General features: G+C 55.4%; 1 protein-coding gene across 10 annotated transcripts in view; it reads left to right on the plus strand.

The window, feature by feature from the left end:
* The window catches only part of KCNT1 (potassium sodium-activated channel subfamily T member 1), an 81,522-nt gene that overhangs the window by 47,197 nt on the left and 7,470 nt on the right, over positions 1 to 26,855 (plus strand). For 5 of the 10 annotated variants that reach the window (XM_032708287.1, XM_032708283.1, XM_032708288.1 and 2 more), the window contains 27 exons: positions 10,049 to 10,128; positions 11,257 to 11,356; positions 12,509 to 12,565; positions 12,911 to 12,959; positions 13,138 to 13,197; positions 14,022 to 14,096; positions 14,441 to 14,524; positions 14,949 to 15,043; positions 15,862 to 16,042; positions 16,138 to 16,302; positions 16,393 to 16,529; positions 16,747 to 16,810; positions 17,228 to 17,336; positions 17,513 to 17,621; positions 18,518 to 18,667; positions 18,827 to 19,065; positions 20,668 to 20,884; positions 21,935 to 22,040; positions 22,127 to 22,299; positions 22,501 to 22,572; positions 22,868 to 23,002; positions 23,235 to 23,346; positions 23,627 to 23,728; positions 23,838 to 23,921; positions 24,282 to 24,410; positions 24,738 to 24,758; positions 25,630 to 25,933. In XM_032708287.1, the coding sequence (XP_032564178.1) occupies positions 10,049 to 10,128; positions 11,257 to 11,356; positions 12,509 to 12,565; positions 12,911 to 12,959; positions 13,138 to 13,197; positions 14,022 to 14,096; positions 14,441 to 14,524; positions 14,949 to 15,043; positions 15,862 to 16,042; positions 16,138 to 16,302; positions 16,393 to 16,529; positions 16,747 to 16,810; positions 17,228 to 17,336; positions 17,513 to 17,621; positions 18,518 to 18,667; positions 18,827 to 19,065; positions 20,668 to 20,884; positions 21,935 to 22,040; positions 22,127 to 22,299; positions 22,501 to 22,572; positions 22,868 to 23,002; positions 23,235 to 23,346; positions 23,627 to 23,728; positions 23,838 to 23,921; positions 24,282 to 24,410; positions 24,738 to 24,758; positions 25,630 to 25,933 (3,209 nt within the window). Of the gene's footprint in view, positions 1 to 2,051; positions 2,094 to 10,048; positions 10,129 to 11,256; positions 11,357 to 12,508; positions 12,566 to 12,910; positions 12,960 to 13,137; positions 13,198 to 14,021; positions 14,097 to 14,440; positions 14,525 to 14,948; positions 15,044 to 15,861; positions 16,043 to 16,137; positions 16,303 to 16,392; positions 16,530 to 16,746; positions 16,811 to 17,227; positions 17,337 to 17,512; positions 17,622 to 18,517; positions 18,668 to 18,826; positions 19,066 to 20,667; positions 20,885 to 21,934; positions 22,041 to 22,126; positions 22,300 to 22,500; positions 22,573 to 22,867; positions 23,003 to 23,234; positions 23,347 to 23,626; positions 23,729 to 23,837; positions 23,922 to 24,281; positions 24,411 to 24,737; positions 24,759 to 25,629; positions 25,934 to 26,855 lie in introns of all 10 variants that reach the window. The other 5 variants (XM_032708290.1, XM_032708292.1, XM_032708284.1 and 2 more) reach the window with 4 other exon arrangements.

The following is a 26,855-nucleotide window of genomic DNA, read 5'->3' on the forward strand; positions in this document are numbered from 1 at the left end:
TCTGGTCTGCAGCTGGAGAAAATCTGGGATGGTTGTCACCAATAAATGCCAGGACTGCTCCGAGGGACAGCACAGCTGATAGACCCACCCCGGGGCTTGTTCTTGCTGTGAGAGACAGCATGAGGGACCACTTGGTGTGAACTCACTGCTCCAGGAAAGCTGGAAATGAGCAGGGAAGAAGGGTGAGAGGCAGGTGGGAGAGGGGTAGGAGCTGGGGGTGTTCAGCCCAGAGAAGAGAAGCCTCTGGAGAGACCTTCAGTACCTAAAGAGGCTCTAGAGAGCTGGAGAGGGACTTTGGATAAGGACCTGGAGTGACAGGACAAGGGGGAATGGCTTCTCACTGCCAGAGGGCAGGGTTAGATGGGATACTGGGGAGAAATTCTTCCCTGGGAGGGTGGAGAGGCCCTGACACAGGTTGCCCAGAGAAACTGTGGCTGCCCCTGGATCCCTGGGAGTGTTCCAGGCCAGGTTGGACAGGGCTTGGAGCAGCCTGGTCTAGTGGAAGGTGTCCCTGCCCATGACAGGGGGTGGAACGAGATGAGCTTTAAAGTCTCTTCCAAACCCAAACCATCCTTGGATTCCACGATTATGCTGCTTTTAGGGGAACTGATAAGCACAAGATTTGTCCTATTTGTCCCCAGCCCCTCCTGCCCCATGGCCCCCCAAGAACTCCCCCTTTAGGGCTGGGGACCTTGCAGCCTCCTGTTGTGGGAGGTGGGGCTGTGTCTAGACGGCATCACCTCGCCCTACATCGAATCCCTGCTCCCTCCTGCCAGGCCCCGGCATCTCTCCCAAATGGAACATCTCCTGGGGCTTTCCCAGGTCTGAGGTGTGGGGACATTGCTGTCGGTGTCCCCTGGGGTGGTGGTGGCTCCAGTGGGCACATCCTGTGCTCCCTCTGAGCTCCCCCCTGCAGCCCTCACACGGATCAGAGCCGAGGGGCAGCAGCAGCAAAGTAAATCACGTCGCAGGGAGGCTGCTCCGTGTACCCGGGAGCTGAGGGATGGATCGGCTTCCTTTGGACTCCCATTTTCACTGAAATGTGGATTTATTGTTTTTATTTATTTTGCACTGTGCTGGAGTGCTGGAGTGCTGTGGCCTCATAAAGCAAAAGCAAAATACAAGAAAAATCTTTATGAGCTGCAAGTGCCCCGTTGGCTTGGATGATATTTCTCGGTTGTCCTGGCTCGTGGTAAATAAGGAGAGGAGAGAGGGCACTGCTGGAGCAGGGGAGGGCTGAGGCTCAGGCAGGTTCAGGGCACTGCTGGAGCAGGGAAGGGCTCAGGCTCAGCTAATGCTGGTGGTGATGGGGACCCAGAGCCATCCCAGGGATCTCTGGAAGAGCATCACTTTTGCAAAGGGAATTTTTCCCTTTGCAGCTGTAATTGCTGTATTTCATAGCCCTGTGTGCTGTCTATCTGTCTGTCTGTGGGATGTACAGTACACGAGCACAGGCCCTTTGCCTCCCACCCGCTCTCATATTTCTTTATGTTCTTCTTTCTCCCCCTGCCCTCATCCCCCCCGCCTTACCCTCATTATTCCTTTCTGTTATTTGATTTTATTTGATTTGATTTATTTTTATGCTGTTTTATTTTCCCTTCTCTGCTCATCACTCGTGCCTGTAAAACCAGCCCAGGAGAAACACGACACTGAGTTCCTCTAAAAGCACCCCCAGCCCCTCAAACCACTGACCTCCCAAAGCCTAATTTCTCTGCAGAGAAGGCGTGACGCTGATTAGTGGCAGAGCAGCGATGCCGTTTGCGAGGCTCGTTTAAAAAACAAAAAAAATTAAAAAAAGGCATAAAAATTGCTTTTATCCACGGAGCTGAGTCCTTAAAGGGGCCAGACATTGGCAAAGCCACCAGAGCATCACTGTGTCCCTGGTGTCCCCCCAGTGGGACCTGAACGGGGAGGTGTGGTGTGACCCGCTGGGGCGATGTCGGTGCCGCGGTGTCGGCGTTCCCGGCGGCGCAGCCTCGGTGGTTGTGCCGGTTTCCCCCCCTCGGGTGGCTGTGCCTTCCCTCACCTGCTGTGATGCTCTCGCTCTGTAGGCCTCACGCCGAGGACTTCAGCGTGGATTCCTCCTTCTCACAGTAAGTTCTCCGCGTGTTTTCCCCCCGCGCCGGCGCCGCGGGAAGGGGCGAGGGCTGCGCTGGCAGTTGCTCTGCCCCCGGGGAGAAGCCAATGGTGTTCTCCAGAGAGCAAAAACCCCTTGGAATCAGGGAGGTTTGTGTGGTGTGAGTGCACTGGTGAGCCAAGTACTTTGGGCAGTGCTGCTGCTGAGAACAGTGGTTGGACTTGGCTTTAAATTAGTGATGGATTAGGGGTGGATGCTCCAAGTGTTCAAGGCCAGCTCGGATGGGGCTTTGAGCAACCTGGTCTAGTGAAGGTGTCCCTGACTTTTAAAGGTCACTTCCAACCCAAAACCATCTGTGATTCCATGATTATTCTGCTTTTAAGCACAAGATTTGTTCATTACTGCTCTTGGCACTGAGGAGTTGTGTATGGGACCAGCAAACCCTTCTGAAATGATCCCCACCGTGGGGAGGATTATCTGCACCCAGGGACTGGCAGGTTTCTTGGGGGAAGGAGTGATATCCTTGGCAGCAGATTGGTGATTACCCATTAACCATGAGCTCCATGCACAGACCCTAATTAAACAATGCAGATTCATCAGCACAAGCAATTAGAGAGCAGACTCATGAGTGTCAGCCTCCAGTGTTGCAAAACAAATAAGGCGAATGAAACACAGCGTGTTATTCCATTGCTTCTTCCCTTCTTTGGGTTTTAATCTTTTAAAATTATTGTCATTATTTTATTAAGAGCAAGTGGTGCCACTGCCCAGCCATGAGCAGCATCCAGACCTTGGATGGGAGACAGTGGGATGATGAGTTGAGGGATGAGCAGGTCCTTGCCCAGGGCCCACGGTTGGGGATGTGTCCTCAGTGCTGAGTGAGAACCCTGGGACCCCACAGGGAGAGGTCTGGATCAGGGGATCCCAGAGCACATTCCAGTGCCTAAAGGGGCTCCAAGAGAGCTGGAGAGGAACTTTGACCAGGGCATGGAATAGTAGGACAAGGGGGAATGTCTTCCCACTGACAGAGGGCGGGGTTAGATGGGATATTGGGAAGAAATTCTTCCCTGGGAGAGTAGGGAGGCCCTGGCACAGGTTGCCCAGAGAAGCTGTGGCTGCCCCATCCCTGGAAGTGTTCCAGGCTGGGTTGGTCAGGGCTTGGAGCAACCTGGGCTAGTGGAAGGTGTCCCTGCCCATGGCAGAAAAGTGGAACAAGATGATCTTTAAGGTCCCTTCCAACCCAAACCATTCTATGATCTCCAACCCCTGAGTGTGTCCCTGCTTCCTCCAGTGCTTGGTTTGGTGCCTGGAAATGAGCCCTGCAGCTGCTGAATACAGTTGGAGAGGGATTGCAGCTGCCTTCAGGGGACAAGGAATCGTTAAAAATCCCATTCTCATTGCAATGTCCTCCCTAATAATAAAAAATAGTGTGTGTGTATATATATATATATATAAAAAAAAAAAAAAAAAAAGAACAAAAAGTCCAGCAGGAGATTTCTTTTATATCATTACAGATTCATGAAGCCTTTCCTGGCTGGCCAGGGCCTGTGTCCCAGCTCAGTGCCCTCAGCCTGGTGCCTCCTGCCCAGCCCTTGTCCCACTGGCACACGAGTGCTTGTGTGGATGAGTTCAGGGAATTGCTCTTCTCATGGTGCAAGTTGAGTTGTCCTGAGGACTGGCCTGTGAAGCCAACCTTGGTCTTGGCAGAGTCTTTCTAGAAGTAGCTGCTTGGAGCTTGCTTTCCATCCCCCCAAAAATAAAACTACAGTATTGCTGCTGGAGCCAGGATGACATTACCTGCATCCAGCTGGGTTTAATTTGCTGCAGAGTGGTTGGCAATATCAATTCTTTCTCTGGGCAAAAATCACTCGCCATAATAAAACAGGAGATGGATTTTTTTCCCTGAGTTATTCCCATGGTAAATGCATGAAATCTGGGAGAAACAAGTTTTTGAGCTTGTGGGGCATGTCATCCTGGCTCTCTGTGCAGCATGGCTGTTGATGTGGGACTCAGTTTTGCTCATCTCTGTGGTGTGGCTCAGCATGTGCTCTGTCAGGAGCCCGGGCAGCTCAGCAAACTCATTCCTGGGGATGCAGGAGCTGGTGGGAATGGCTACCTTTCCACAGGGCTGGGACAGGGCTGTGTTGGGTGACAGTGCCATGGTGGCTGTGACAGGGCTGTGGTGGCTGTGACAGGGCTGTGTTGGGTGTGACAGTGCCATGGTGGCTGTGATGGTGGCACAGTGGCTGTGATGGTGGCACAGTGGCTGTGACTGTGCCATGGTGGCTGTCATGGTGCCTGTCAGGGGCTGCTGTGGGACCTGCTGAGCGCCTCAGCCCTGGGCACTGCCCTGATCCATTGGGATCGTCTGGGACCCTGCAGAAGGAACAGGGAAGCAGCTTCAGTATTGCACCTACTAAGGGATGTGGGATGAGAGTGATACACTAAAACCAGCTGAATTTCCCCTGTTTGGAATACTTGTCCTTCTGGACTATGCAGCCTCTGCCACTGGTCTCCCCAGTGCTCTCATGTACCTCCCAGGTGCTCAAACTCTCTCTCCTGGCCCCAGCCCTTCTCCCTGAGACAGGTCTCCCCTCTCCCGTTCCCTTGTTGGCCAGGGGGGCTCTGCCCCTCAAAGTGGGGGATGGAGTGATGCTCTGGATCCCCATCCCTCTCTGGCTGCTTCGTGCTTTCTTGTTTAAAAATGTGCCAGAGCTTTATTGGGGAAGTTGCCGCAGTGAGAGGTTTCCCGGGTGTTTGGTGGTGCCCTGGAGAAGCCATGGAGAAAGTTCATGGAGAAAGCTCCTGCCAGCGGTGCCTCGTGGCTCGGTGGGGAGTGGAGGGGTGTCCAGCCGCCTTTGGCTCGTGGCACAGCATCAATCCTGCCCGGCTGCTCCACGGAAGGGACGAACCCACACATCCCCCTGGCCGATGAGGGACCCCCGGGGCCGTGCACCCCGTGTTTGGAGCCGTTCTCTGCACGCTCGCTGGCACAGCCCTGCCGAAACCACAGCCTTCCTCCTTTGAGTAATTGTTCAATTACTGCTTATGGAGCGTGGGGGCAGCTTGTTCCCTGTCTCTCCCCTTGGCAGGCAGCCAGGTTGTCTGTGTGCACACAGCCTGTACAGCTATTCCCACTTTCCATCTCCAAACCCTGCGCCGGGAGCAGCTCGTCGCGCTGGCGAGCCGGGAGCTCGGGTGGGAAGGGCTGGAGCTGCCCCCCCTGCTTGCCCTGGGATGGGCAGAGGATGGCAAACACGGATCACAGAGGGGGTCAGTGTGCAAAGCTCAGTGTGGCATCTGTCTCACTGTAGCTTCTGTACCCAAACATCTGTTAGCAGCAAGAAAACAGTGGGGGGGGGAAAAAGGAAAGAGCATCCCCAGGGGAATCGGGAGGGCTGGAGGTGCAGGAGATGTGCCTGGGTGGTCAGTGTGGTTGCCATCAGCAGGTACCTGAGCCTCAGGCTGGCTGGTTTGGTGGTTTGGGAAGGATTTGGGAAGGACTTGGCCTCAGCTCAGGTTCCCCTGGTGCCCGTGGGGCCCGGCTGGCACCAGATGCTCCGGAGGCTGAGCAGGACCGGAGGCAGCCTGGCCATGGCACGGTGCCCTCACAGCATCCTCGTGCCTTTTGCACAGGAGCCTCTGCTGCTCCTCGTGCCACAGGATGCTGGGAGAGGAAACGCTGCAGCCCTGAGCTTCCAGCCCTGCTTCTCACCTTCCTCTGCCTGGAGCTGTGCCTGGCACAGTCTCTGGGGAGCCCCCCTGGGTCAGCAGCACATTTCCCTAATTCCAGACTTGGCCACAGCAACGTTTCTGATGTATTTGATCCAGGTGGATTTGCACAGAGGATGCAGAGCTGTCCTGTGGGCTGAGCCAGAGCAGGGGCTCAGAGCAGGGTCTCTCTTGGGACTACACTGCCTTGGCAGAGTATTGCAGAGATTTCCAGGATTTTGCTGGTTGGTTGGTTTGTTCTTTTTTTCCCCCAAGAAATCTCTGAAGAGTCTCATTTGCATCCTGCTACAGGATGGGGGAAATTTCTTGAGAAATTTCCTGGGACAAGAAATTGTCCCAAGTTGGATGAGGTTTGGAGCAACCTGGTCAAGTGGAAGGTGTCCCTGCCCATGGCAGGTGGTTGGAATGGGATGAGCTTTAAGGTCCCTTCCAACTCAAACCATTCTAGGATTCTGTTGGAAACAGCATTTCCCACCCAGCTGAAGTGTGAGGGCAAGGAGCTAAAAACCAAGATTTTTTCTTTCCTGTCAAGGGGCATATTTATTTGAAGCCACATTTCTCATGGCAAGAGGTGTCTTATAAAACACAGCAAAACCAACCTGGGGCACCCAAGTCCTTCAGAAGGGAGCAGTGTGGCTTGGGGCAGGTCCCAGGGCAGAGCTGGCAGGTCTTTCCCTTGGCTGGCTGGTGGATTTTGGAGCTGGATTTTGGACTGGGAGGGAGGGATGTCTCAGCTTTCAGGCCAAGCCCAGCAGTTGTCACGTGCCGTGGGGATCGGAGAGAGCTGCCTGTGCCCGACTGCCCATGTAAGTGCCCTGGGAATGCAGAGTTTGGGGGGGCATCCCCACCCACCCCTGTCCCTGCTGCACTGCCCTCATGGGGGGCTGCAGCTGGGCTGCTGTTTTTTCTATTTCCCTCTTTTTTAAGAGAACTGTGCTTGTCCCCAGCTCCCTGGGGAGGGTACAGGTGCAGAGCCAGGGCTGTGCTCCTTGGTGTCTATTTTAATGCCACTGGGGTGGGATGTGCTCGTCCTGGTCTTTCATCCTGCACTTTTTCCGAACAAACTATTGTGTCTTTTTTGGGAACTCATCATCTTACAACAAATTGCCTCTAATCTTAGATTAATAAAGTACAATAAATAACGGAGCGAGGAGAATGAACTCGCTCAGGCATTATGAAGTGCATAATAGCAGTAATTACACTTCCAAGAACAGAGTTTATAGCTAAACTTGTGCTGGGATTGTTATCCACACGGCCCGGGGGGGTTCAGGGGGAAAAAAGGGGGGGGCAGAGGTGTGCTGTGCTGCCTCTCCCTGCCTGCAGGGTGGATCACTGCTGGTGACCCTTGGAGCTGCCTGGGCTGGGCTGGCACCACCCTGCCTGGCCAGAGGGAGGGATGCTCACAGTGGGAAGGATGTTTGGCTGGAGGGAGGGATGTTTGACTGGCAGGAGGGATGCTTGGCCAGTGGGAAGGATGGTCCCAGTGGGGAGGATGGTCCCAGTGGGGAAGTTGCTCCCAGTGGGAAGGATGCTTGACTGGCAGCAGGGGTGCTTGGCCAGTGGGATGGATGCTTAGGCAGTGGGAAGGATGCTCCTGGTGGGGGGGATGCCCAGCCATGGCAGCAGGGAGGGGGCAGTTTGAACAGACCATCCTGTCTGAGCTGCAGGGAAGGCAGAGCCCTCGGGGTGTGTTTTGGGGTGGAAACGCAGTCAGAGTTTCGCTTGATTTTTTATTTCAAGTTAATTCTTGACAGTGAAATTAGAGGGTACATTTTACATGATATCACCTCCTTCCCTCAGCTGGGAAGGGAATAGGAGCTTTGATATTCTTGGATGGTGCAGCTGCCTGGTGAAAGCCATCCCTCACTCTGCCCTGGGCCAGTGGGGTGTTGGCTGCAGAGCAGGTGCCAGTGCTGGAGTGGGACCCCCATACAGCTCCAGGGGCTCAGCCCAGCTCACAGGGAGGGCAGATTATCTGCACAGGAACATGTTCTTTCTACGTTCTTTTATTGCCTTATTCTTTTTCAGTGATAAACACCCCTTTCCCCCCCTTCCTGAGACCTACTTGAGTTGCTTTCCCAGTGTTCTCCCTCCTGCAGCCACGAGGATGGATGAATACATGGGCTACTTTGTCATGAAAAGTTAGATCTAATCATTTAGTTCTTTTATTCACCAGCAATTATATCCATCATCTCGAGGTGGGCTGCAGAGCTATAGATCAGTGAACCATCTGGCTGGAGACAGAGATTTATATTGCTGTTTGTTTCTTTGATACAGAGACGAATGTCTGGGAGAGGAATCGTGCTCCCTGAAGTCTCCGTCTCCTCAAGGCGCTTAATCCTGAGGGACTCTGATGAATGGGGTGCTCAGCACTCTTGTCCAAGCTGAAAGCCAGTTCCCAGCATTTCCTGGGCATTTTTAATATGGAGAAGGAGCAATTAGCTTGTGAGCAGTTGTGGCAGATGATTTATGCCCTGGCACTGAAAAATTATTTGCCGAGTCTGGCTTTGGAAACGATTAATTTTGGCATGTGTTAGAGCCGGGTTTCTGAAGGTCTGCCTTTAATGCTCTTTGCTCCTGAGGCATCATGCTGGAGAGCCAGGGCCCATAAATTGTCCTGCTCTCCCCCTGCAGTGGGGTCTGTCCTTGCCCACCTGCCTCCTTGTTCCCTTCTCATGGTGAACAAACACCAGGTTCGGTGGGAAACCCCTCTGAGCACCCTCCTGCCTGGTGTGGGGCTCATAAACCCCCTTCCCAATTTGCCTCCCAACCAGCTGGGCGTTAATGCTCAGTGAATATTTGTTTATCCCTCTGTGTCAGAGCGAGGAGCAGCTGCTTCCCAATAAATCCCAGCCTGGTGGCCATGCCAGGGACACACTCGGCCGGAGCTGGCACCACATGTGCCCCGACAGAATAACCTGGGCAGTTGAATGAGTGCCACGGGGAACTTGCTCACCCTCATCTGTGCCTTGCCTGGGAGACAGACCTGATTAATGAGGTCTTGATGAGCTCTTCCATGGAGTTAAAAAATGAGTAATAACAGTAGCACTTACTTAAGGGACTTGTTGAATACAGTGAACGGGGGAAGAGGCTAATTCATGGCACTTAACTCCATTATGGGCTGAACTAATAATGAGCAGACTTTGTCTTGCTCAGTCTGAAGCTGAGCAGGAGGAACTGATCCCGTTTTGCTGGCACTTGGCAGGACCAGTGTGATTTATAACCTGCCTGGGGTCAGTAGTGGGTTTGCAAAGGGCTGCAGGTGTTTATAAAGTACTGGGGGAGGTGACGACAGATGAGCTGAGCTGGGGCTGGTTTTGCCCACACACCCTTCATCTGGGTGGGCTTGATCCCAACCCCTGCTGATATCCATGGGGAGGAACCTCCAGCCTTGGTGAGGTTTTCTCCCATCCACCTGGAATGCAGGACTGACAGGAAGGCTGTGGATGAGGGTCAGGGGTGAAGGCAGAAAAAGCTGATGAAGGGACACTGCCTGTGGCGGTCACAGCAGTGAGTGGGACATTTTTGGATTCACCAGAAATGTGGCTCCTCCCTGCTGGTTCCTGTGAAGTGCCCTGGCAGGTGACTCTTGTCCCTGTGCCACGAGTCACCGGTGGCTCCAGATACCAAGTGATGTTTGGAGTTGGTTGTCAGCTCCTGGGTTTTTCTGGAATGACCAAATGTGGTATCTTAGCAACAAAGGGGAATTTTCTCCTTTCAGAGCTGAATTGATTTTTAACAGCTTTGATGCTGAATGTTTTTCCTACCCAGGCAGAGCCAGGGCAGTACTGGGGATGTTGCCCTTGCCAGCCCCTGCTCTGCTGCAGCTGTGGGGGTTGGAGCTGTTAAAACATTGCTGGGGGAGGCTGCTCCAAGGCCACTGCTTTTCTGAGAAGTTTTGGACACTGTAAAGTGTGTGTGGAAGGAGAAGTTTGTAGGTCTGATGTCAGCTGGTTGTGTGGGAATGAAAGCAAAGCCCTCAGCCCAAAGCAGACCTGGCCCCGTGGGTCAAACCTGCTGCTTTGACAGTCATTGATGTATCGTGTATTGGTGGTACTGGTGGTACTGGTGGTACTGGTGGTTCGGTGCTGTGGGAGCAGCTGGGAGCCTGGGGCTGAGTCCAGGGTTGTCTGTGGGCTGTAAAGGTGGTCACCCAGCTGGGATGGGGGGACAGGGCTCCTGGGGGCTGCTGTTCTGACCTGCCACCCCACTGACAGGCTCCTCCGGGCGCTCTCCCCGCAGGGTGCAGGTCGAGTTCTACGTGAATGAAAACACCTTCAAGGAGCGGCTGAAGCTCTTCTTCATCAAAAACCAGCGATCCAGTGAGTGCTCTGGGCATGGAGTGTGTGTGTTCTGGGGGAAACCAAACCCTGCCCGAGCCAGTCCTGTGGGATGAGAAGCCATTGCCATCTGCTGGTGGCCGTGTCCCTGTTGTGTCCCCAGCCTGGGGCTGCTGCTGCCACTTCTTGGCCTTTCTGTTGGGTGTTGGCCAACTTGGTTTGGGGGACGTGGTTGCACGAGGAGGATGGGATGCTTCCTGCCACCTTTGCTCCCTGGGAACAGCCACAGCACAGGAACCAACTGGAGAGACTGGCTGGGAGCAGGGTGGGTGTCTGGAGCTGCCTGTGGTTATCAGAGAGCAGAGGTCCCCATCAGGGAGTGAGTGTCCCCATGTGCTTCCCTGAGGCCGTGGGGACAGCCAGGGCAGGCTGTGAGCTACCCACTCCTGCTCCAGCCACCCGGATTAGCCTCTACTTGACTAATGGTGTTTTTATTTTCTTTCTCCGAGATATCATTAGCTGTCTGGAGGGAGCCTGCTTGTTAATTTAGAAATTCACATTTTCTTTTTTTTCTCCCTGCATCCTGTTGTCTTGTTAAAAAGCTGGAGCCCAGCGCAACAGGGTACCCACGGGGAAGTTTTTAATGAAAATGTGATGAATTTCTCACTTGTAATTTGAGTAACGACCCGATGAACTGGCTGGAGGGAGAGTGGGTAAAGCAGCAGTTTTTGCTCACTGTCCCTGCTCCTACAAGCTGGTTGCAGTGTGGTGAGCTCTGGTCTGGTGCTTTTTAATGGATGCCTGCTAATGAGGGGGGCACACTCCAGCAGCTCCTCATTCGTCTCTCACATCTATTGGGGTCAGCGAGGAGCTGACTCATCGTTATTTATTTCTGTATTCGGCTCCTGTGTGTCTGGCACGGGGGAGGACACAAAGAGCCCTGGGCAAAGCGTGACCAACACTCCTGTGCTGCCCTGGGGCTCCGAGGGGTCCTGTGGTGGCTGGGGCTGTGCAAAGCTTGTGGGAAGCTACAGGGGTGGTGCTGTGGGGGACGGGGCTGCCCAGGGTGTACACGGAGCACCCAGGATGCCTGGGGTGCCCAGGGGGTTTGGGGTGCTTGGGGTGCCCAGGAATGCTGCCTGCCCCATTCCATGCTCCCCTCCACCCCAGGCCTGAGGATCCGACTCTTCAACTTCTCCCTGAAGCTGCTCACGTGCCTGCTGTACATCGTCCGTGTCCTGCTGGACAACCCCGAGGAGGGCATAGGCTGGTGAGTGCCCCTGGGCAGGGCTGGGGGTGGGGGCAGTGGCAGCCGCTCACAGCGGGTGTGGAGATGGTTTTTCCTCGCTCCAACTCTTTGAATTGGTGGTTTAGCAAATCTTCCCAGGCTGGATGGCTTTGCTCCCTGCTCAAATGCCATGGATGGGCGTGTGGGCACTCACTGGCCCTGCCCAGAGCACGGGGGGGGGGACAGAATTCAGGTCACGTTCATTTCCAAGTGCTGTCTGGCTTGGCCAGGGGGGCACCGTGGCCTTCAGACACAGGCAAGAGCTCACGACTCGAGTGCATCACCATGCAAATAGTTTCTGAACGCTGATGCCCTTGAATACTTTTACATTAAATCCCATTTAAGCATTTGGGAGGGAAATACATTGTGCTGTTTAGGTCCTTGAGGTGACAGATGATTCCATACATCAGCTTTGCTCTGGGTTTCAGTATAAGCCTATTTTTAATATGTCCTTGCTTTGTTTAGCTCACAAACTATTGTGCTTTTTTTTTTCCAAGAGCTTGGACAATTGGCAGTTTGATTTTCTCTGTGTAAAGGCTGCAGGCTACCAAGTGCACCTGCACGTTCCAAAAGTGCTTCCAAACCCGTGAGAACGAAGCAGGACACGGATGCTCATCCTTGAAAGGTTTAGTGCAGCTGCATCTCAGGGAATTCCACTTTTCCTGAGGCTGTGTGACAGAATAAGGGCTGGCCAGCGGGAACACATCCCTTGCAGCAAGGCAGGGAGAACTTGGCTCAGTGCTGCTGCCTGGCAGGATGCTCTGCCTTGTCCCAGAAGCTGAAGCTCAGCAGCTTTTGCTAATTGTAACCTGGTAATTCCCAGTTCCCTGTGTTCCACGCTGTGCCAGGGAGCGCCGTACCTCAGGAACATTGACGTTCCACAGCATCTCTGCTATGGGTTTAACTACCTGAGGGGTTTTATTCTCCAGTAATAAGATGCTCAAGGCTGCCTGGGTGAGACAGACTCCTGTGGAAAGCCCTGGCTATGGGAATCAGTGTGTTTGGATCCATGGAAGTGTTGTCCTGGTGCCTCCCCCAGCATCAGCACCCAGCGACGAGGGCACCGCGTGGGCCTAGGGGGTCAATCCCAGCATCCCTGTTCCTGACTGCTTTTCCTTGCTCTTTCTCTCCTAGCTGGGAATGTGAAAAGCAGAATTACACAGCATTTAACCAGTCCACGAACATAAACTGGTGAGTCAGAGCTGCTCCAGTGCTGGGGTCTGGCCCTGCCAGGGTGTGGGAATGCAGGGATGGAGGTGGCTGCTGCTGGCAGCTGCCTGTGGCCATTTCTTGGTCCTGGGGCTGCTCAAGGGATGTGGAGCAGCATGCCAGAATCAAATCCATGGACAAAAGCCTGTGGCTGCACCCTTGGGAATGCCTTATTCCCGGTGCAGAAGCTGCTTGAGCAAACTGGGCAGTAGGAGCACCAGTACCTGTGCTGGCCCTGCACCAGTGCCCTTGGGTTTGCATTCAGCGGGGGGTAACGACACTGGTGGCTGGGCTACAGCTTAGATCCCTTTGGGATTTTCTTTGCAGGTCACACATCTTCTGGGTGGACAGAAAAACACCACTGTGGGCTGTGCAGGTGAGTGCCCAGCCCTTGGCATGGTTGGGGGGGAGCACAGAGGAGCTGGACTTGAAGCTCTGCCCCACCTGTGATACCCAGGGGCTCCCCTTGGCACGGGGAAAGGGGGATCTGTGAGCTCTGATGGACTGACAGAGCTGGGAGAGAGCCCCCAGAGCCTTTCCCTGTGTCCCTGCAGGTCAGCATCGCTCTCATCAGCTTTCTGGAGACCATGCTGCTCATCTATCTCAGCTACAAGGTGAGTGCCCAGGGAGGCAGGGGGTAGTGATGCACAGCCTGGCTCTGCCCCCGTGGCATGAATTCATTTCTCCTGTTTTGAGCTGCCTGAAGCTGGAGTGTCCCAGGAGGATGTTTGTCTCGGCGCTGTCTCAGCGCTGGCTCTGCCTGTTTTCCTTTCTCATTCCCCCTCGGGCTCCTGGATAAGTGTTGTGCAGAGCAGAATATCTTCCTTTTCTGCTTTCCTTTAAATTCAGACCTGTTTTACACGTGTTTCTAAGGGAGGTCAGACTGACACACACTGAGATTCCTAAGGCTGAGGAGCTGGAGCTGAGCTCGGCAGCGTGACTCCTGCCTGTGCCGAGCTCTGCTGCCTCCGTGGGCACTGCTCCAAGCCAGACAGGGAGAGGAACAAGCTGACTCCTTTGGACCAAAGCCCCTTAAAAAAGCCAAAAAAAGTGACCTTAACAAATGGCATCTTCTCAGGGACCCGGGGAGAGTTGGCAGAAGAGACTCAGACCCTGCGTCACCCCCTGGTTTGAGTACCAGCGATTTGTATCAGTCACTCTCTTGCCTTGCATGAAGCATTGTTTCCCCCAGCAACAGTGACAGACAGAGAGATGTAGTGGCTGTGGAGAGGACTGGAGGGTTTGGGAATGTTTCCTGACCTCAGTGTGCCTGCCACCACCACTGCATCTCTCCTGCAGGCAAACCAGAGCATCTTCCTGGTTCCTGAAGCATATTTCCTTCATCTATAGCAGGGTCTGTGGCAGAGAGGGAGCATTTTAATTGTCCTTTGGGAAAGTTTTAAGCTTATTTAATTCTTATTTGTTTCTAATTCCTCAGGGGAACATCTGGGAGCAGATTTTTCGCATTTCCTTCATCCTTGAGATGATCAACACGGTGCCGTTTATTATCACGGTGAGTGTTTCCCGGTGACATTTAAGAGCAGCTCTAAGTGTAGTTAAAGTGCTGTAGTTCTGGAGGTGAAATAAAAGAAAAATTGATGTCTGGCCAAGTAGTATTTAAAGCTGCCAGGAAGTTTTTCCTTCAATATTTTACAACATAATGACTTTCTCTGGAGCCTTATCCCAAAATCCATTCTCCCTTTTCAGCTACTCTGGTGCAGCCAGGGGAGCAGGGCTGTGTTTGGCCTCTGCTCAGCCTGGAGATGGATCCTTCCAGAAAGGGCTTGAATTGGCTGTTTATAGCTTTATTTTTTTGAAGAGCATGGATTTTTCTGCAAACAGCTCTTGCTTTTGTAGATATTCTGGCCTCCTCTGCGGAATTTGTTCATTCCCGTGTTTCTGAACTGCTGGCTGGCCAAGTACGCCCTGGAGAACATGATAGTGAGTGACCCCTTTTGTCCAGCTCCTCAGGGATGTGGAGGGCAGTGGGATTGGAAGGGGAGTTCTTGGATATCCCCAGCTCTGGGGAGGTTTCAGTGCTCAGTGTGTGCAGCCGTGCCGGGCTGGTGGGAGGTGAGGCTTTGCCAGCTGGGAATGCCAGGCTGTGACCTGCTGTGGAGGAGCAGCAGGAGCTGCATGTTGACAGGGATGGCCAGGGGTGAAGTATTTCAAACATTCCCATTTGCCCACTCGAGCTGTCTCTCTGGGCAGCAGATCCCAGTGCATCCCTTTCCAAGGGCCAAATACTGGCCTGACCTTCATCTGGAGGGGCACTGCTGGAGCCAGCAAGAGAACAGCTGGCACTTGGAGGAGTTTGTACCTCCAGCCTTTCTGAGCCAGGGTCAGCCCTCTCCTCTCTCCCCAGAACGACCTGCACCGAGCCATCCAAAGGACCCAGTCTGCGATGTTTAACCAGGTGCTCATTCTGATCTGCACCCTCCTGTGTCTCGTTTTCACGGGGTGAGTGTTGCTCTTCATTTCACTAAATCCCCTTCCTCATCCAGGGAAACCAGCTGTGCCCATCCCAGGGCGATGGCAGGGCTGACACCTCCCTGCCTTGCTTCATTCCCAGCGCCCTGAACACCGGGAGGGAGGTTCTAAACCAAACTAATTATCCTCCCTAACTCTATGATTTTAACAGAAACTTTTCAGCAGGCGTGTGTGAGGACGAGGGTGTTCTCAGAGGGTGATAGGAGTTTCAGAGCAGGGACAGCAGCTTCCCACAGGGACGTGGGCTCTGATGTGTGGCAGCTCATTGACCAGAACCCATCACACTCACTGGCTCTCACCACGCTCTTCCTCCCCCCACGAATCTGTGTAATAGGCCACTGGGGCTCCTGTTAATTAACTGGGCCTTTTACCCTGTGTTTCCAACAACAAGGCCATTCCTTTGGGGTAGGGGTGCAGTGCTCATCACTGGCTACTTAGCTCTAAATTAGGCTTTGAATCTTCCCCTGGCTCCCTTGGCTTGGATTTGAGGCATATTACACCATTAAGTTGCTAAACGGAGAGGAAATGAAGCTTTCAGGCTCATGAGGTTTTGGCAATAAAGATAGTGCTCTGATGTGGGTGACTAATGCCATCTCAGAGCTCAGCAGTGCCCCTGGCCTGTGGCATCTCCTGCTGCTGGGGCCATGGATATGTTTCTTGGTGAGGCTACAATTCTGGTCCAGCAAGACTGAGGTGACACTTGTGTTTAGCAGGATGACTTCGAGCTGCAGGTTTGTGGGGTTGTGCTGCCCCGTCTCCTGGGCTGTGATGGGGCTTTCTCCCTGCAGGACCTGTGGCATCCAGCATTTAGAAAGAGCGGGTGAGAAGCTCTCCCTCTTCAAGTCCTTCTATTTCTGCATCGTCACCTTTTCCACCGTGGGCTACGGAGATGTGACACCAAAGATCTGGCCTTCCCAGCTCCTCGTCGTCATCATGATCTGCGTCGCCCTGGTCGTGCTGCCGCTCCAGGTTAGACCTGCGTGGCTGAGGAGGGACAGGCCCGCAGAGCCTGCCCCGGGGCAGCCCTGCCGACGGGGACATCGGCTCTCTGCCTCCGCTTGCAGTTCGAGGAGCTCGTCTACCTGTGGATGGAGCGGCAGAAGTCGGGCGGCAACTACAGCCGGCACCGCGCCCAGACGGAGAAACACGTCGTGCTCTGCGTCAGCTCCCTCAAGATCGATCTCCTCATGGACTTCCTCAACGAGTTCTATGCCCACCCACGCCTGCAGGTGAGGACCAGGCGTGCTGTCCCACGGTGCTGGGCTCACGGCCTCTCTGGGCTGGGGGCCCACCGACCCACGCTGGCCTCTCTCTTCCAGGATTACTACGTGGTGATCCTTTGCCCAACAGAGATGGACATCCAGGTGCGGCGGGTCCTGCAGATCCCTCTGTGGTCGCAGCGAGTGATCTACCTCCAGGGCTCTGCACTGAAGGACCAGGACCTCATGAGAGCCAAGTGAGCAGCCCTGCACACCCCCAGTGGGGCTGGTCCTGCCATGCTGTTGAGCTACCCGCAGGTCCCGGCACCCCAGAGGAGGGTCCCCAGTGAGGTCACCCCAGATGTGCAATGAGGGTGTCCCTTCTCTGGGGGCTGGCAGTGCCCTGGCTGGTACAGGCAGTACCCAGCTTTGTGGGCCCATGCAGTTCATGGGGTCACTGCTCTCTCTTTGCAGGATGGACAATGGAGAAGCCTGTTTCATCCTCAGCAGCCGGAACGAGGTGGACCGGACCGCAGCGGTGAGCCCAGACAGGGGATGGCACAGTCTGAGACAGTTTGTGTCCCAGGCAGTGGGGACTGGGGTGATGGGTGCATCTCACCTCTGCCCGGCACAGGAGGGTGCTGGGAGGCAGCTGAGACAAGAGGATGGGGTTGAGTGCCATGGAGAGCCTCGGGGATGGCACAGGGACAGCACAGGGACATGCAGCAGTACAGTGGTGGCTGACCCCCTGTGGGCTCACCTTCCTTCTGCTGTCCCGGTTTCCCATCAATGCTGGGTTTTGAGGCACAGTTATCCCCCATTAGCAGCGGGTGCTGGAGGAGCCCTTGCTGTACTTCTCCAGGGTGGTGGGTGTTTTGCAGTTCATCAGGTGTAGAAGCATCGGGGAGAATAAACCATCAGCCAACTAGCTCTTCTTGCTCTTCTCCTTGGCCAGGACCACCAGACCATCCTGAGGGCCTGGGCTGTCAAAGACTTCGCTCCAAACTGTCCCCTCTACGTTCAGATCTTAAAGCCAGAAAACAAATTTCATGTCAAGTTTGCAGGTGAGTTGGAGAGGCTGTGCCCCAGCTGGTGATCAGCTGTAAGCCCTCCTGGATTGGCAGGAGGAGGAAACACCCCATCCCCAACACCACCCCAAAATTACCACATCCCCAGGCACTGCCAGCCAGGGAAACCATCCGTCCCCCTCCCTGCTGTGACGGTCCCCTCTGCCTTTCAGATCACGTTGTCTGTGAAGAGGAGTGCAAATACGCCATGCTGGCACTGAACTGTGTCTGCCCTGCCACCTCCACCCTCATCACGCTGCTGGTGCACACCTCCCGTGGCCAGTGAGTGCTGCCCCTGCCCTCCCCTTCCCACCCCTCCCCTCCCCTCCTCTCCCCTGACCTCCTTGCTCCTGCCTGAGCATGGAGGGACGGCAGCACTGAGGTCTCTGAGCCCAGGGGGACGAGATGGGGGTCTGGATTGTGTTTGGGGTAGCACAGTGGGGTCTGGGACCCCCATCCAGGTCAGGAGCAAAAGCCATATTGTAGGGGAACCATCCCAGTGCAGATGGGCTGGGCAATGCCACCTTTCCAGAGACTGGGAAAAAAAAATCTTTATGCTGGCGCGGTCCCACTGGCAGGAAGGTGAATTCACAGCCTGAGCATACCCAGACCCTGCAGGCTTTTTGGTGGGTGTATATCCAGCACGGCTGGAAGGAGCTCTGCCAGCCTGGTGGAGCAGTAGTGTGCGTGTCCTGCACTCCTTGGCCAGTCAGAAATGTCTGAATTTTGGGTAAAGTGCCATCAAAACAGTTATGAAACATCCTTGCCAGATGACTCTCACCCCATGCTCGGAGCTGTTTGCCAACACGGGCTCTGAACCCTCCCTCTGCACTCTGCAGGGACCCTCGTTAAATAAAAAGGCACTTAAAACCCGGGATGGAAACAAGCTTGTCCTCAGCAAACGCCGACAGCTCGTGGTGATGTGTCACTGTCATCTCACCACTGTCATCTCACCACTGTCATCTCACCACTGTTTGGCTCAGTGGCAGCTTCAGAGATTATTAGTGCTCCTTTCCTGAGGCTCTGCCCCGGGATCTGGCTGGTGTGCCAGGGGTGTCCTGCCCTGGCTGGGGCCAGGGTCTGTGCCAGCGCCGGGGTGTCCTGACCTGACGTCACCGTATGGGATGTCCCATCCCAGCACCAAGGGGTCCATCCCAGCGCTGCTGCTGTCGTTGCAGGGAGGGCCAGGAGTCCCCGGAGCAGTGGCAGAGGATGTACGGGCGCTGCTCGGGCAATGAGGTCTATCACATCCGCATGGGAGACAGCAAGTTCTTCATGGAGTACGAGGGGAAGAGCTTCACCTACGCCGCCTTCCACGCGCACAAGAAGTGAGGGCGGGGGGGCAACGGGCAGGGGTGGGCAGGAGATACCTGCCAGTCTGCATCCCTGGGGGTCAGGAGGGTACTGCGGGGTCCCTTGTGCAGGGACAAAGCCCCGGAGGGGGTTTCTCTCCAGCTGCAAATTCCCACCTCGTGCTCCCGGCGCAGGTACGGCGTGTGCCTGATCGGCATCCGGAGGGAGGAGAACAAGAGCATCCTGCTGAACCCCGGCCCGCGGCACATCATGGCAGCGTCCGACACCTGCTTCTACATCAACATCACCAAGGAGGAGAACTCTGCCTTCATCTTCAAGCAGGAGGAGAAGCAGAAGAAGAAGGGCTTTGCGGGGAGGGGCAGCTACGATGGCCCGTCCCGCCTGCCCGTGCACAGCATCATCGCCAGCATGGGTGAGCTGGGGGCTCGTGGGTGGGGGGAACAGGAGCCTGCACACACCCCTCTGTTGCCCTCCTCAAGTTTGGGTTCGTTTTCTTTCCCAGGTTTGGTTTTGTTTTACTTCTTGCACACTCCTTGCCCTCTCCCCCACCAGTGCCAAAAACCCCTTTTGCACCCCCTGTCCCGGTCACCTCACCAGTGCAAACACACACGTCTCCTGGCACCCTGGGTGCCCTCAGCGAGCTCAGATATCATTATTAAACCTCACGATGTCCGTTATCATTAAGGGTGTTTGCATAAACCCCCCCCAAGCCTGGATTTAGCCCCCAATTATTTCCAGGGCTGGAGGAAGAAACGCCACTGGCCACGTCCTAAATCACGTTTATGATTCCCAATGCCAAGAAAGCGCCGTTTGCTCTGCAGCGCGCGGTGCATTTGTGCAGATGAGGAATACCATGACTCATTACTTCCCGCTTGTTTCTGGGGAGAGCGGGTTTTGGGGAGGCTGCGCCACACGAGCGCGTTATATTCCAGGCAAATAATTTATGTGTTTGTACTCCTGAGCAGCAATTTGCATAGATTATCCCCCAGCAAGGCGCAGAGAGCTCTGCTGAGCATTTTTGTCACTGTTCCCGTCAAACACGGCTCCTTCACAGAGGGACCTTTGGCAAAGGGTGAAGGAAGGGGCAGGAATGATGGGAGTGCCAGCAGGGCAGTGGTGTCTGGCAAGCCCAGTGCCTGGGCTCTGCTTCGTGGGATGCTCCATCAGTGAGTTGGATTTTTGGAAGCTGCTGGAGGATGGGATGAGGAAGTCTCTGTCGTCCCTTGATTGGATATTAGGAAAAATTTCTTCACATTGGAAGAAATATTAGGAAAAATTTCTTCAAGCATTGGGACAGGCTGCCCAGGGCGGTGGTGGAGTCACCATCCCTGGAGGGTTTTAAGTGATGTGTAGTTGTGGCACTTGGAGCTACAGTTTAGTGGTGGCCTTGGCAGTGCTGGGGGAATGGTTGGAATCAGTGAGCTTAGAGGACTTTTCCAGCCTTAACAGTTCTGTGTTTGTAAGACCTGGAGCTGATCAGGAGGGGTGCAGGAGGTGGATGAGGGAATTCCTGCCTGCCTGCCTCTCCTTAGGGGCTTGAGGACCACCAGGGTGATGAGATGTCCACGGGGAGGGCAGTGTCCCAGTGAGGGGCAGACATGATTCCTAAACTGGCTGTTCCCAACCTGGTTGGTATCTCCCAGAGCCTACAAGGAGCTGCAGGCAGGGGTTAGGCTGGAGGCTTTTCATCTCACAGATATATCACAATGATAAAAACCATCACAGAGCTGGGTTTTGCCGTTCAGTGAGAAGCAGGTGGGCAAATGTTTCAACTGGCAACAGAGACAGGGACAGTCCCTGGACTGGCTGAGCTGTGCCCCCAGGGAGATGCTCCACACACCAGTGCCGAGGTGGAGATCACTGGTGAGGGCTTTCCCTGCACTCCCCATGCCCGTGGATGGCTGAGCATCACCTGGGCTGTCCCTCATCCCTGTGCAGGGCTCCAGGGTGATCCCTCAGCTCTCTACACCTCCTTAGAGCGTGTTTGCCGTGCTTCCCTCCCCACCACGTCCAGGTACAGTGGCCATGGACCTGCAGAACACGGAATGTCGCCCCGCCAACAGCAGCAAACTGGCTCTGCCGGCCGAGAACGGCTCCGGGAACCGCCGGCCCAGCATCGCCCCCGTCCTGGAGCTGGCAGACACCTCGTCCCTGCTGCCCTGCGACCTGCTCAGCGACCAGTCCGAGGACGAGATGACACAGTCGGACGAGGAGGGGTCGGCAGTTGTGGAGTGAGTCACTCTCTGTTCCTTGAGCCCTTTCTTGGCTGGTTCATTCTGGTTGGATCCAGTTCATTCTGGTTGGATCCAGTTCATTCTGGTTGGATCCTCTTTGTTCTGGTTGGATCCAGTTCTCTCTGATTCATTCCAGTTTCAGAGAGACTGGGACCGTGGTACTCTCAGTGGTGCCCGAGGGATGCTCAGGCTCAGCCCCTCTCAGTTTTTCCATGACCACACAAACAGCTGTGCCATGGACAGTCCCCATGGCCATGAGCCTTTTGGGCTGCTTTGGAGAATTCTCTGGGAATCAGCAGAGTTGCCCCAAGGCAGATGCTGCTGGGGATGGGCAGGTTGTTCCATCACTCCTCTCACCTCCTCCACTCACCAGTGATGTGAAGAGGGTCCTGTTCCCCATTGCACATAAATAAAAAATACAAAATAGATATTCACCACAGCTTTTAAGGTGTTTGTTAGTTTGTGACAGCCAGGGAAGGACTTACCTTACTACTTTCCTGTCTGGACGGTGTCACAGCCGTGTAGGGAGTTACTGAATATCCACGAACCCTTACAAATTGGTATGGAATTCATGTCCACTTTCAGCTGCTCTTTAAATGAAAATTTCTGCCTTTGGTTCCATCAAAGGTACAAATGTTGATTTTTTTAAAATACCTGTTCACCAAAGCAAACTCTACAAATGGACCATGAAGTTTTTTGCTCCTTTATTTGGCTCAGCACTGTCCTCTCCTGGCCCTCACTGCCCTATCTCCTTCCAATGGTCCTGTCTGCTGCCTTCTCCATCAGTGCTGGGAACATGGAATGTGGGGCTCTAGCCCTGCATCTTTACAATCTCATGGCGCTTTGCATAGCAAAAAACATTCCTAAATATTTGTATATTTGGCAAAATTTCCAGCTGCTGCAGGAGACTTTTGCAGAGCATTTGTCACCGATGTGCTTGAATCCTGGGCTGCTGCTGTTAAATGTTTTTTTTCCCAGCATCTGAGTTTTGGATATATGGGGACTCTCTCCGTGCCCTCACACTGCTGGGTTTTCTCTCTACTGCAGGTATGTGAAGGGTTACCCCCCAAACTCCCCTTACATTGGGAGCTCCCCAACTCTGTGCCACCTTTTGCCTGAGAAAGCCCCGTTCTGCTGCCTGAGGCTGGACAAGGTACGATGGGGCTGCGGGGGCTGCCCGGGGGCTGCAGCCCCCCCAGAACCACCCCCTGAGTCCCCCTGCTGCCTCCCACTCCACAGGGCTGCAAGCACAACAGCTTTGAGGATGCCAAAGCCTACGGGTTCAAGAACAAACTGATCATCGTTTCGGCAGAGACGGCGGGGAACGGGCTGTACAACTTCATCGTGCCCCTCCGGGCCTACTATCGGTCCCGCAAAGAGCTGAACCCCATCGTGCTGCTGCTGGACAACAAGCAAGTACTTTTCCACGGATGTTTTCCATCACACTGAGCCCTCCCTGTGTTCTTGTGGGCGTCTCATGCTGTGGGATGGGAGCGTGGGGCAATGGTGGTGCCACCCATGGGTGTCTCGGCTGATGTTGGCCCTGGGTTTTGTGTCTGCCTTTGCCCCACGGGCTTGCTGAACCGCCTTGCTCTCTGTCGCTCTCCCTCCAGGCCTGAGCACCACTTTCTGGAAGCCATTTGTTGTTTCCCCATGGTTTACTACATGGAGGGCACCATCGACAAGTAGGTGTTTCCGTGCGTGGCTGTCGTGACTTACGGTGCTGCCTGAATGCGTTGGATTTATCCCAGCCCAGACTTTTGGGTCACCCCATGAGAAGCCCCAGGGTTGGCACCAGTAGAGCTGAGCCCACCCTTGGCTTCTCGGGGTGCCAACCCCTCCCTGGTAGATGGAAGCAGGTGAAGAGCTGGTGGTGGGGAGCAGGCTGGGCTGGCTGGAGCGCTGCGTGCCGCAGCGTGCTGCTTCCCTGTGTCCTTCCCAAGGGCTCACCCTGCACCCTTCTCTTTGGGAACTGCCCAGCCTGGACAGCTTGCTGCAGTGTGGCATCATCTACGCTGACAACTTGGTGGTGGTGGACAAGGAGAGCACCATGAGCGCCGAGGAGGACTACATGGCAGATGCAAAGACCATTGTCAACGTCCAGACCATGTTCAGGTGAGGGGTGACCACTGACCACTGCTGGGGACAAGCCCAGGAAGGGTGTTGGTGGCCGGGGAGGTGGCTGTGGGCAGTGGGACACATCTGTGGTTGAGGAAACAACTCCTAATCAGCTGTTTCTGTCCTCAGACAGGCACAGGGGTGGTTTTGGTCCTTCTCAGGCTGTAACTGCAGGGAATGATCTCACCTCTGAGTGAGCTGCAGGACAACAGGTCTCTTTCCATTGCAGGCTCTTCCCCAGCCTCAGCATTATCACGGAGCTGACCCACCCCTCCAACATGAGGTTCATGCAGTTCAGAGCAAAGGACAGCTACTCTCTTGCCCTTTCCAAACTAGAAAAGGTAAGAGAAGGTTGTCCCCTGCAGGGGGGCCTGGGAAGTCACTGCTGACAGTGACTGCATTTGAGGTCCCTAAAGTCCTGTGCTCTTGCCATGTCCAGAAAACCCAGTCCTGTCTCACACATTTCCATGGAGAAAAATCCCTCTTTCCCCCAGTGCAAGGCTGCTACCCTGGTTCCCTCCTGTCACACCCACCAGAAACACTACACTGGTGTCCTCCCCATTTCCATGAGCCCTCTAGTTTCTGTGCAACCCGTGCTCTCATCTCTCCTTCCTCTTCCAGAGAGAGAGAGAGAACGGCTCCAACTTGGCCTTCATGTTCCGGCTGCCCTTTGCAGCCGGGAGGGTCTTCAGCATCAGCATGTTGGACACGCTGCTCTACCAGGTGAGAGCCAGGTGGGCTCTGGGTGATGCATCCCTACAGCTCTGGCCACCTCCCAGTGAATAACTGAGCAAACCTTTTCCCTGGGTCCCCACCCAAATGTCTCCCCCAGTCGTTCGTGAAGGATTACATGATCACCATCACCCGGTTGCTGCTGGGCCTCGACACCACACCAGGCTCTGGATACCTCTGTGCTGTAAGTGCCAAGTCCCTTTGGGTCGAAACCACCGGGCCAGGTCTTTGTGGATCTGGTGGGATCCATCACCCTGCACATGTGTGGGGGGGGTTCCCCTCTTCTGGGGAGTCAGGGGGAGCACCGCTGCCAAGTCATTGTTCCCCTCCATTGTGGGGAACCTTGGCGCTACCAAAAGCCCCAGAGCTGCCAAGGACCACAGCCCCTGTTCTGAAGGCTGAGGTCAGAAATTGCTCCTGGTCTTCTCATGGAGTCCAGCTCACCTTTGGGATTGTCGTGGGTGAGCCGGGGTGAAGCTCAGGAGCAGCCTGAGGTGCTCCTCAGCGGGCTCTCTGTGGTTCATGTTTGTCCCCTGTTGCTCAGATGAAGATCACCGAGGATGACCTGTGGATCCGGACGTACGGCCGCCTCTTCCAGAAGCTCTGCTCCTCCAGCGCAGAGATTCCCATCGGGATTTACAGGACGGAGTCGCACATGTTCGCCACCTCCGAGGTATGGGCACGGTGGTGGCATGTGCCAGGAAGGGGCTGCTGGTGGGATCCATGGGGCCCCTCAGACCTGGTTTCAGCAGTGGTGGGAGGACGAGGGGAGGGGAAGCTCTGCCTTCCCTTCACCAGCAGCCCCATGGCTGTTTTGGGGGTGGTGTCCTGGATAAGCTGGGTTGGTGTCAGTGCCCGTCTCTCCAGGCAGCGCGGGCAGGGAGGGATGTCCTTGGCACAGCTCTGCCATGCCACTGGGCACCCAGGGAGCAGGGGGGCTCAGCAGGGCTGTCCCTTTGCCAGGCTGACTCTGCTTTCCCTTCCTTCCCCCCCGTTGCAGCCCCACGACATCAGAGCACAGGTGAGTGCCGCTTGCGTCCCGCCGCGGGCACTCGGGTGCTGTGGGGCACTGCCCTGTTGTCAGTGCTGCCCTCTGGTCCCCCCTAACCAGGGGCTGATCTGTGGGCAAGTGCTGTCCTAGCTCTGGCCACCGAGAGCCACCATGTGCCTTGTGCCTGCTGTCAGCCCCGGCACGGCACTGCCCGTCCCCATGGCAGGGCAACGCTGGCTGAGCCTCACTCAGCACTCTGGGAAAAGTCCTCAGTGCCCTGACATGTAATTAACTGGGATAAGGAGCAAGGAAGTGAACCAGGATCCCTCTTAAACATGGTCATTTTGCAGCTTTGTAGGAAGCAGCGACAGGGAGCCGAAAGTTGACATTTAATTAAACGCAGCCCAACTCTTTGAGAGGCCTTGAAGGGCTTTATTAATAAATTCCTGCTCACCAGTGGGATTGCTGGGTCGGAGATGTGGCAGCATTGCTGCTGTGAGAGGAAAGACAGGCAGACGAGGGCATGGCAGATATCACAGAGGTAATTGTGGAGCACTCAACAGTGCTTATCCCAGAGAAGCTGTGGCTGCCCCACCCCTGAAAGTGTTCAAGTCCAGGTTGGATGGGGCTTGAAGTAACCTGGTCTATGGAAGGTGTCCCTGCCCATGACAGGGTGTGGAACTGGACGATCTTTAAGGTCTCCTCCAACCCAAACCATTCCATCATTCTGTGAAATCTGCCAGCCAGGTAGTTTTGGCAGCACAGAGGTGAAGTGCTGGGAGGGGTGGGGGTGGCTCAGAGGAAGGATCCTGTCCCCCAGAGGGGGGGGAGATCCCGCCCCACCAGCCACAGGCCAAGCCATTCTTGGCTCCCCCACCCCCGTGACCTGCCGGGCTTCCAGTCACAGATCTCAATCAATGTTGAGGACTGCGAGGACACCAAGGACATCAAGGAGCACTGGGGGATCAAGACGAGCCACCACAGGAACTCGTGCTCCAGCGACCAGTCGGAGCATCCCCTGCTGCGGCGCAAGAGCATGCAGTGGGCCCGGCGGCTGAGCAGGAAGGGCAACAAGCACTCCAGCAAGACGGCCGAGTGGATCAGCCAGCAGCGCCTGAGCCTGTACCGGCGCTCCGAGCGCCAGGAGCTGTCCGAGCTCGTCAAGAACCGTATGAAGCACCTGGGCCTGCCCACCACCGGGTACGGTAAGTGCCGCCCGGCCGAGCTGCTCTGCGGTGCTGCGTCCCGTCCCGCCCGCGGGCTCCTCAGGTAACCCCCGAGCCGAGCCTAACCCGCGCCAAGCCTAACCCCCAAGCTGAGCCTAACCCCAAGCTGAGCCGAAAACCCAAGCTGAACCTAACCCCAAGCTGAACCTAACCCCGTGCCAAGCCTAAACCCGTGCCGAGCTTAGCCCCGCACCGAGCCTGTCCCCACAGGCGCTGCCGGGCCTGCTCCGAGCGGCGCCTCATTCCCCAGCTTGCTTGTGCTTGTGCGGCGTTCCAGGCTGGGGTCCCGCCACGCAGACCCCCCTGCCCTGCCACCCCCCCACCTCTGGGCTCTGGGATGGCTCCAGGCAGGAGCTGGCGGTGGCAGTGGCGCTCACCCTCCTGCCCGCAGCAGGACCTGGTGCTCCCGCGCAGCCTTGGGGGGAGATGCCCCGCTTGCCCCCCACTTTCTGGTGGTTCAGGACACACCGACCCCAGGTCAGCAAAGCCCTTGTGCCCGAGAGAGCCCCTGTAGTGCGGCAGGGAGAGGTGAAACCCCATCAGCTGGCGCAGACCCCGGTTGTTGTAGACACTTGAATCCGTCATAAACTCTTCCGTGGAAAACCTTTCGGTAGCTGCAGGGCTGAGTTGCTTCATGGCGTGTGACACCGGTGTCTGGCTGTGACAGTGCTCAGGGTCCCTCTGTGCAGCTGCATTTCTCGTGAAGCTTCTGACCTGCCCATCGGTGCTGCCGTCTGTGTCCCCCCGGACGACTCCCCACCCCTTGGTTATGACAAAGTCTGTAGCCCACAGCTCCTCTTGGTTTGTTTGCTTTGGGTTTGGTTTTGGTTTTGGTCTTTTTTTTTTTCCCTTTCTTTCTTTGAAGCCATCCTGTGCTGCTGCTTGTTTGCTCCATCCTCCA

This window comes from Chiroxiphia lanceolata, chromosome 21, assembly GCF_009829145.1.
Source record: "Chiroxiphia lanceolata isolate bChiLan1 chromosome 21, bChiLan1.pri, whole genome shotgun sequence".
NCBI classification, from domain to species: Eukaryota; Metazoa; Chordata; class Aves; order Passeriformes; family Pipridae; genus Chiroxiphia; species Chiroxiphia lanceolata.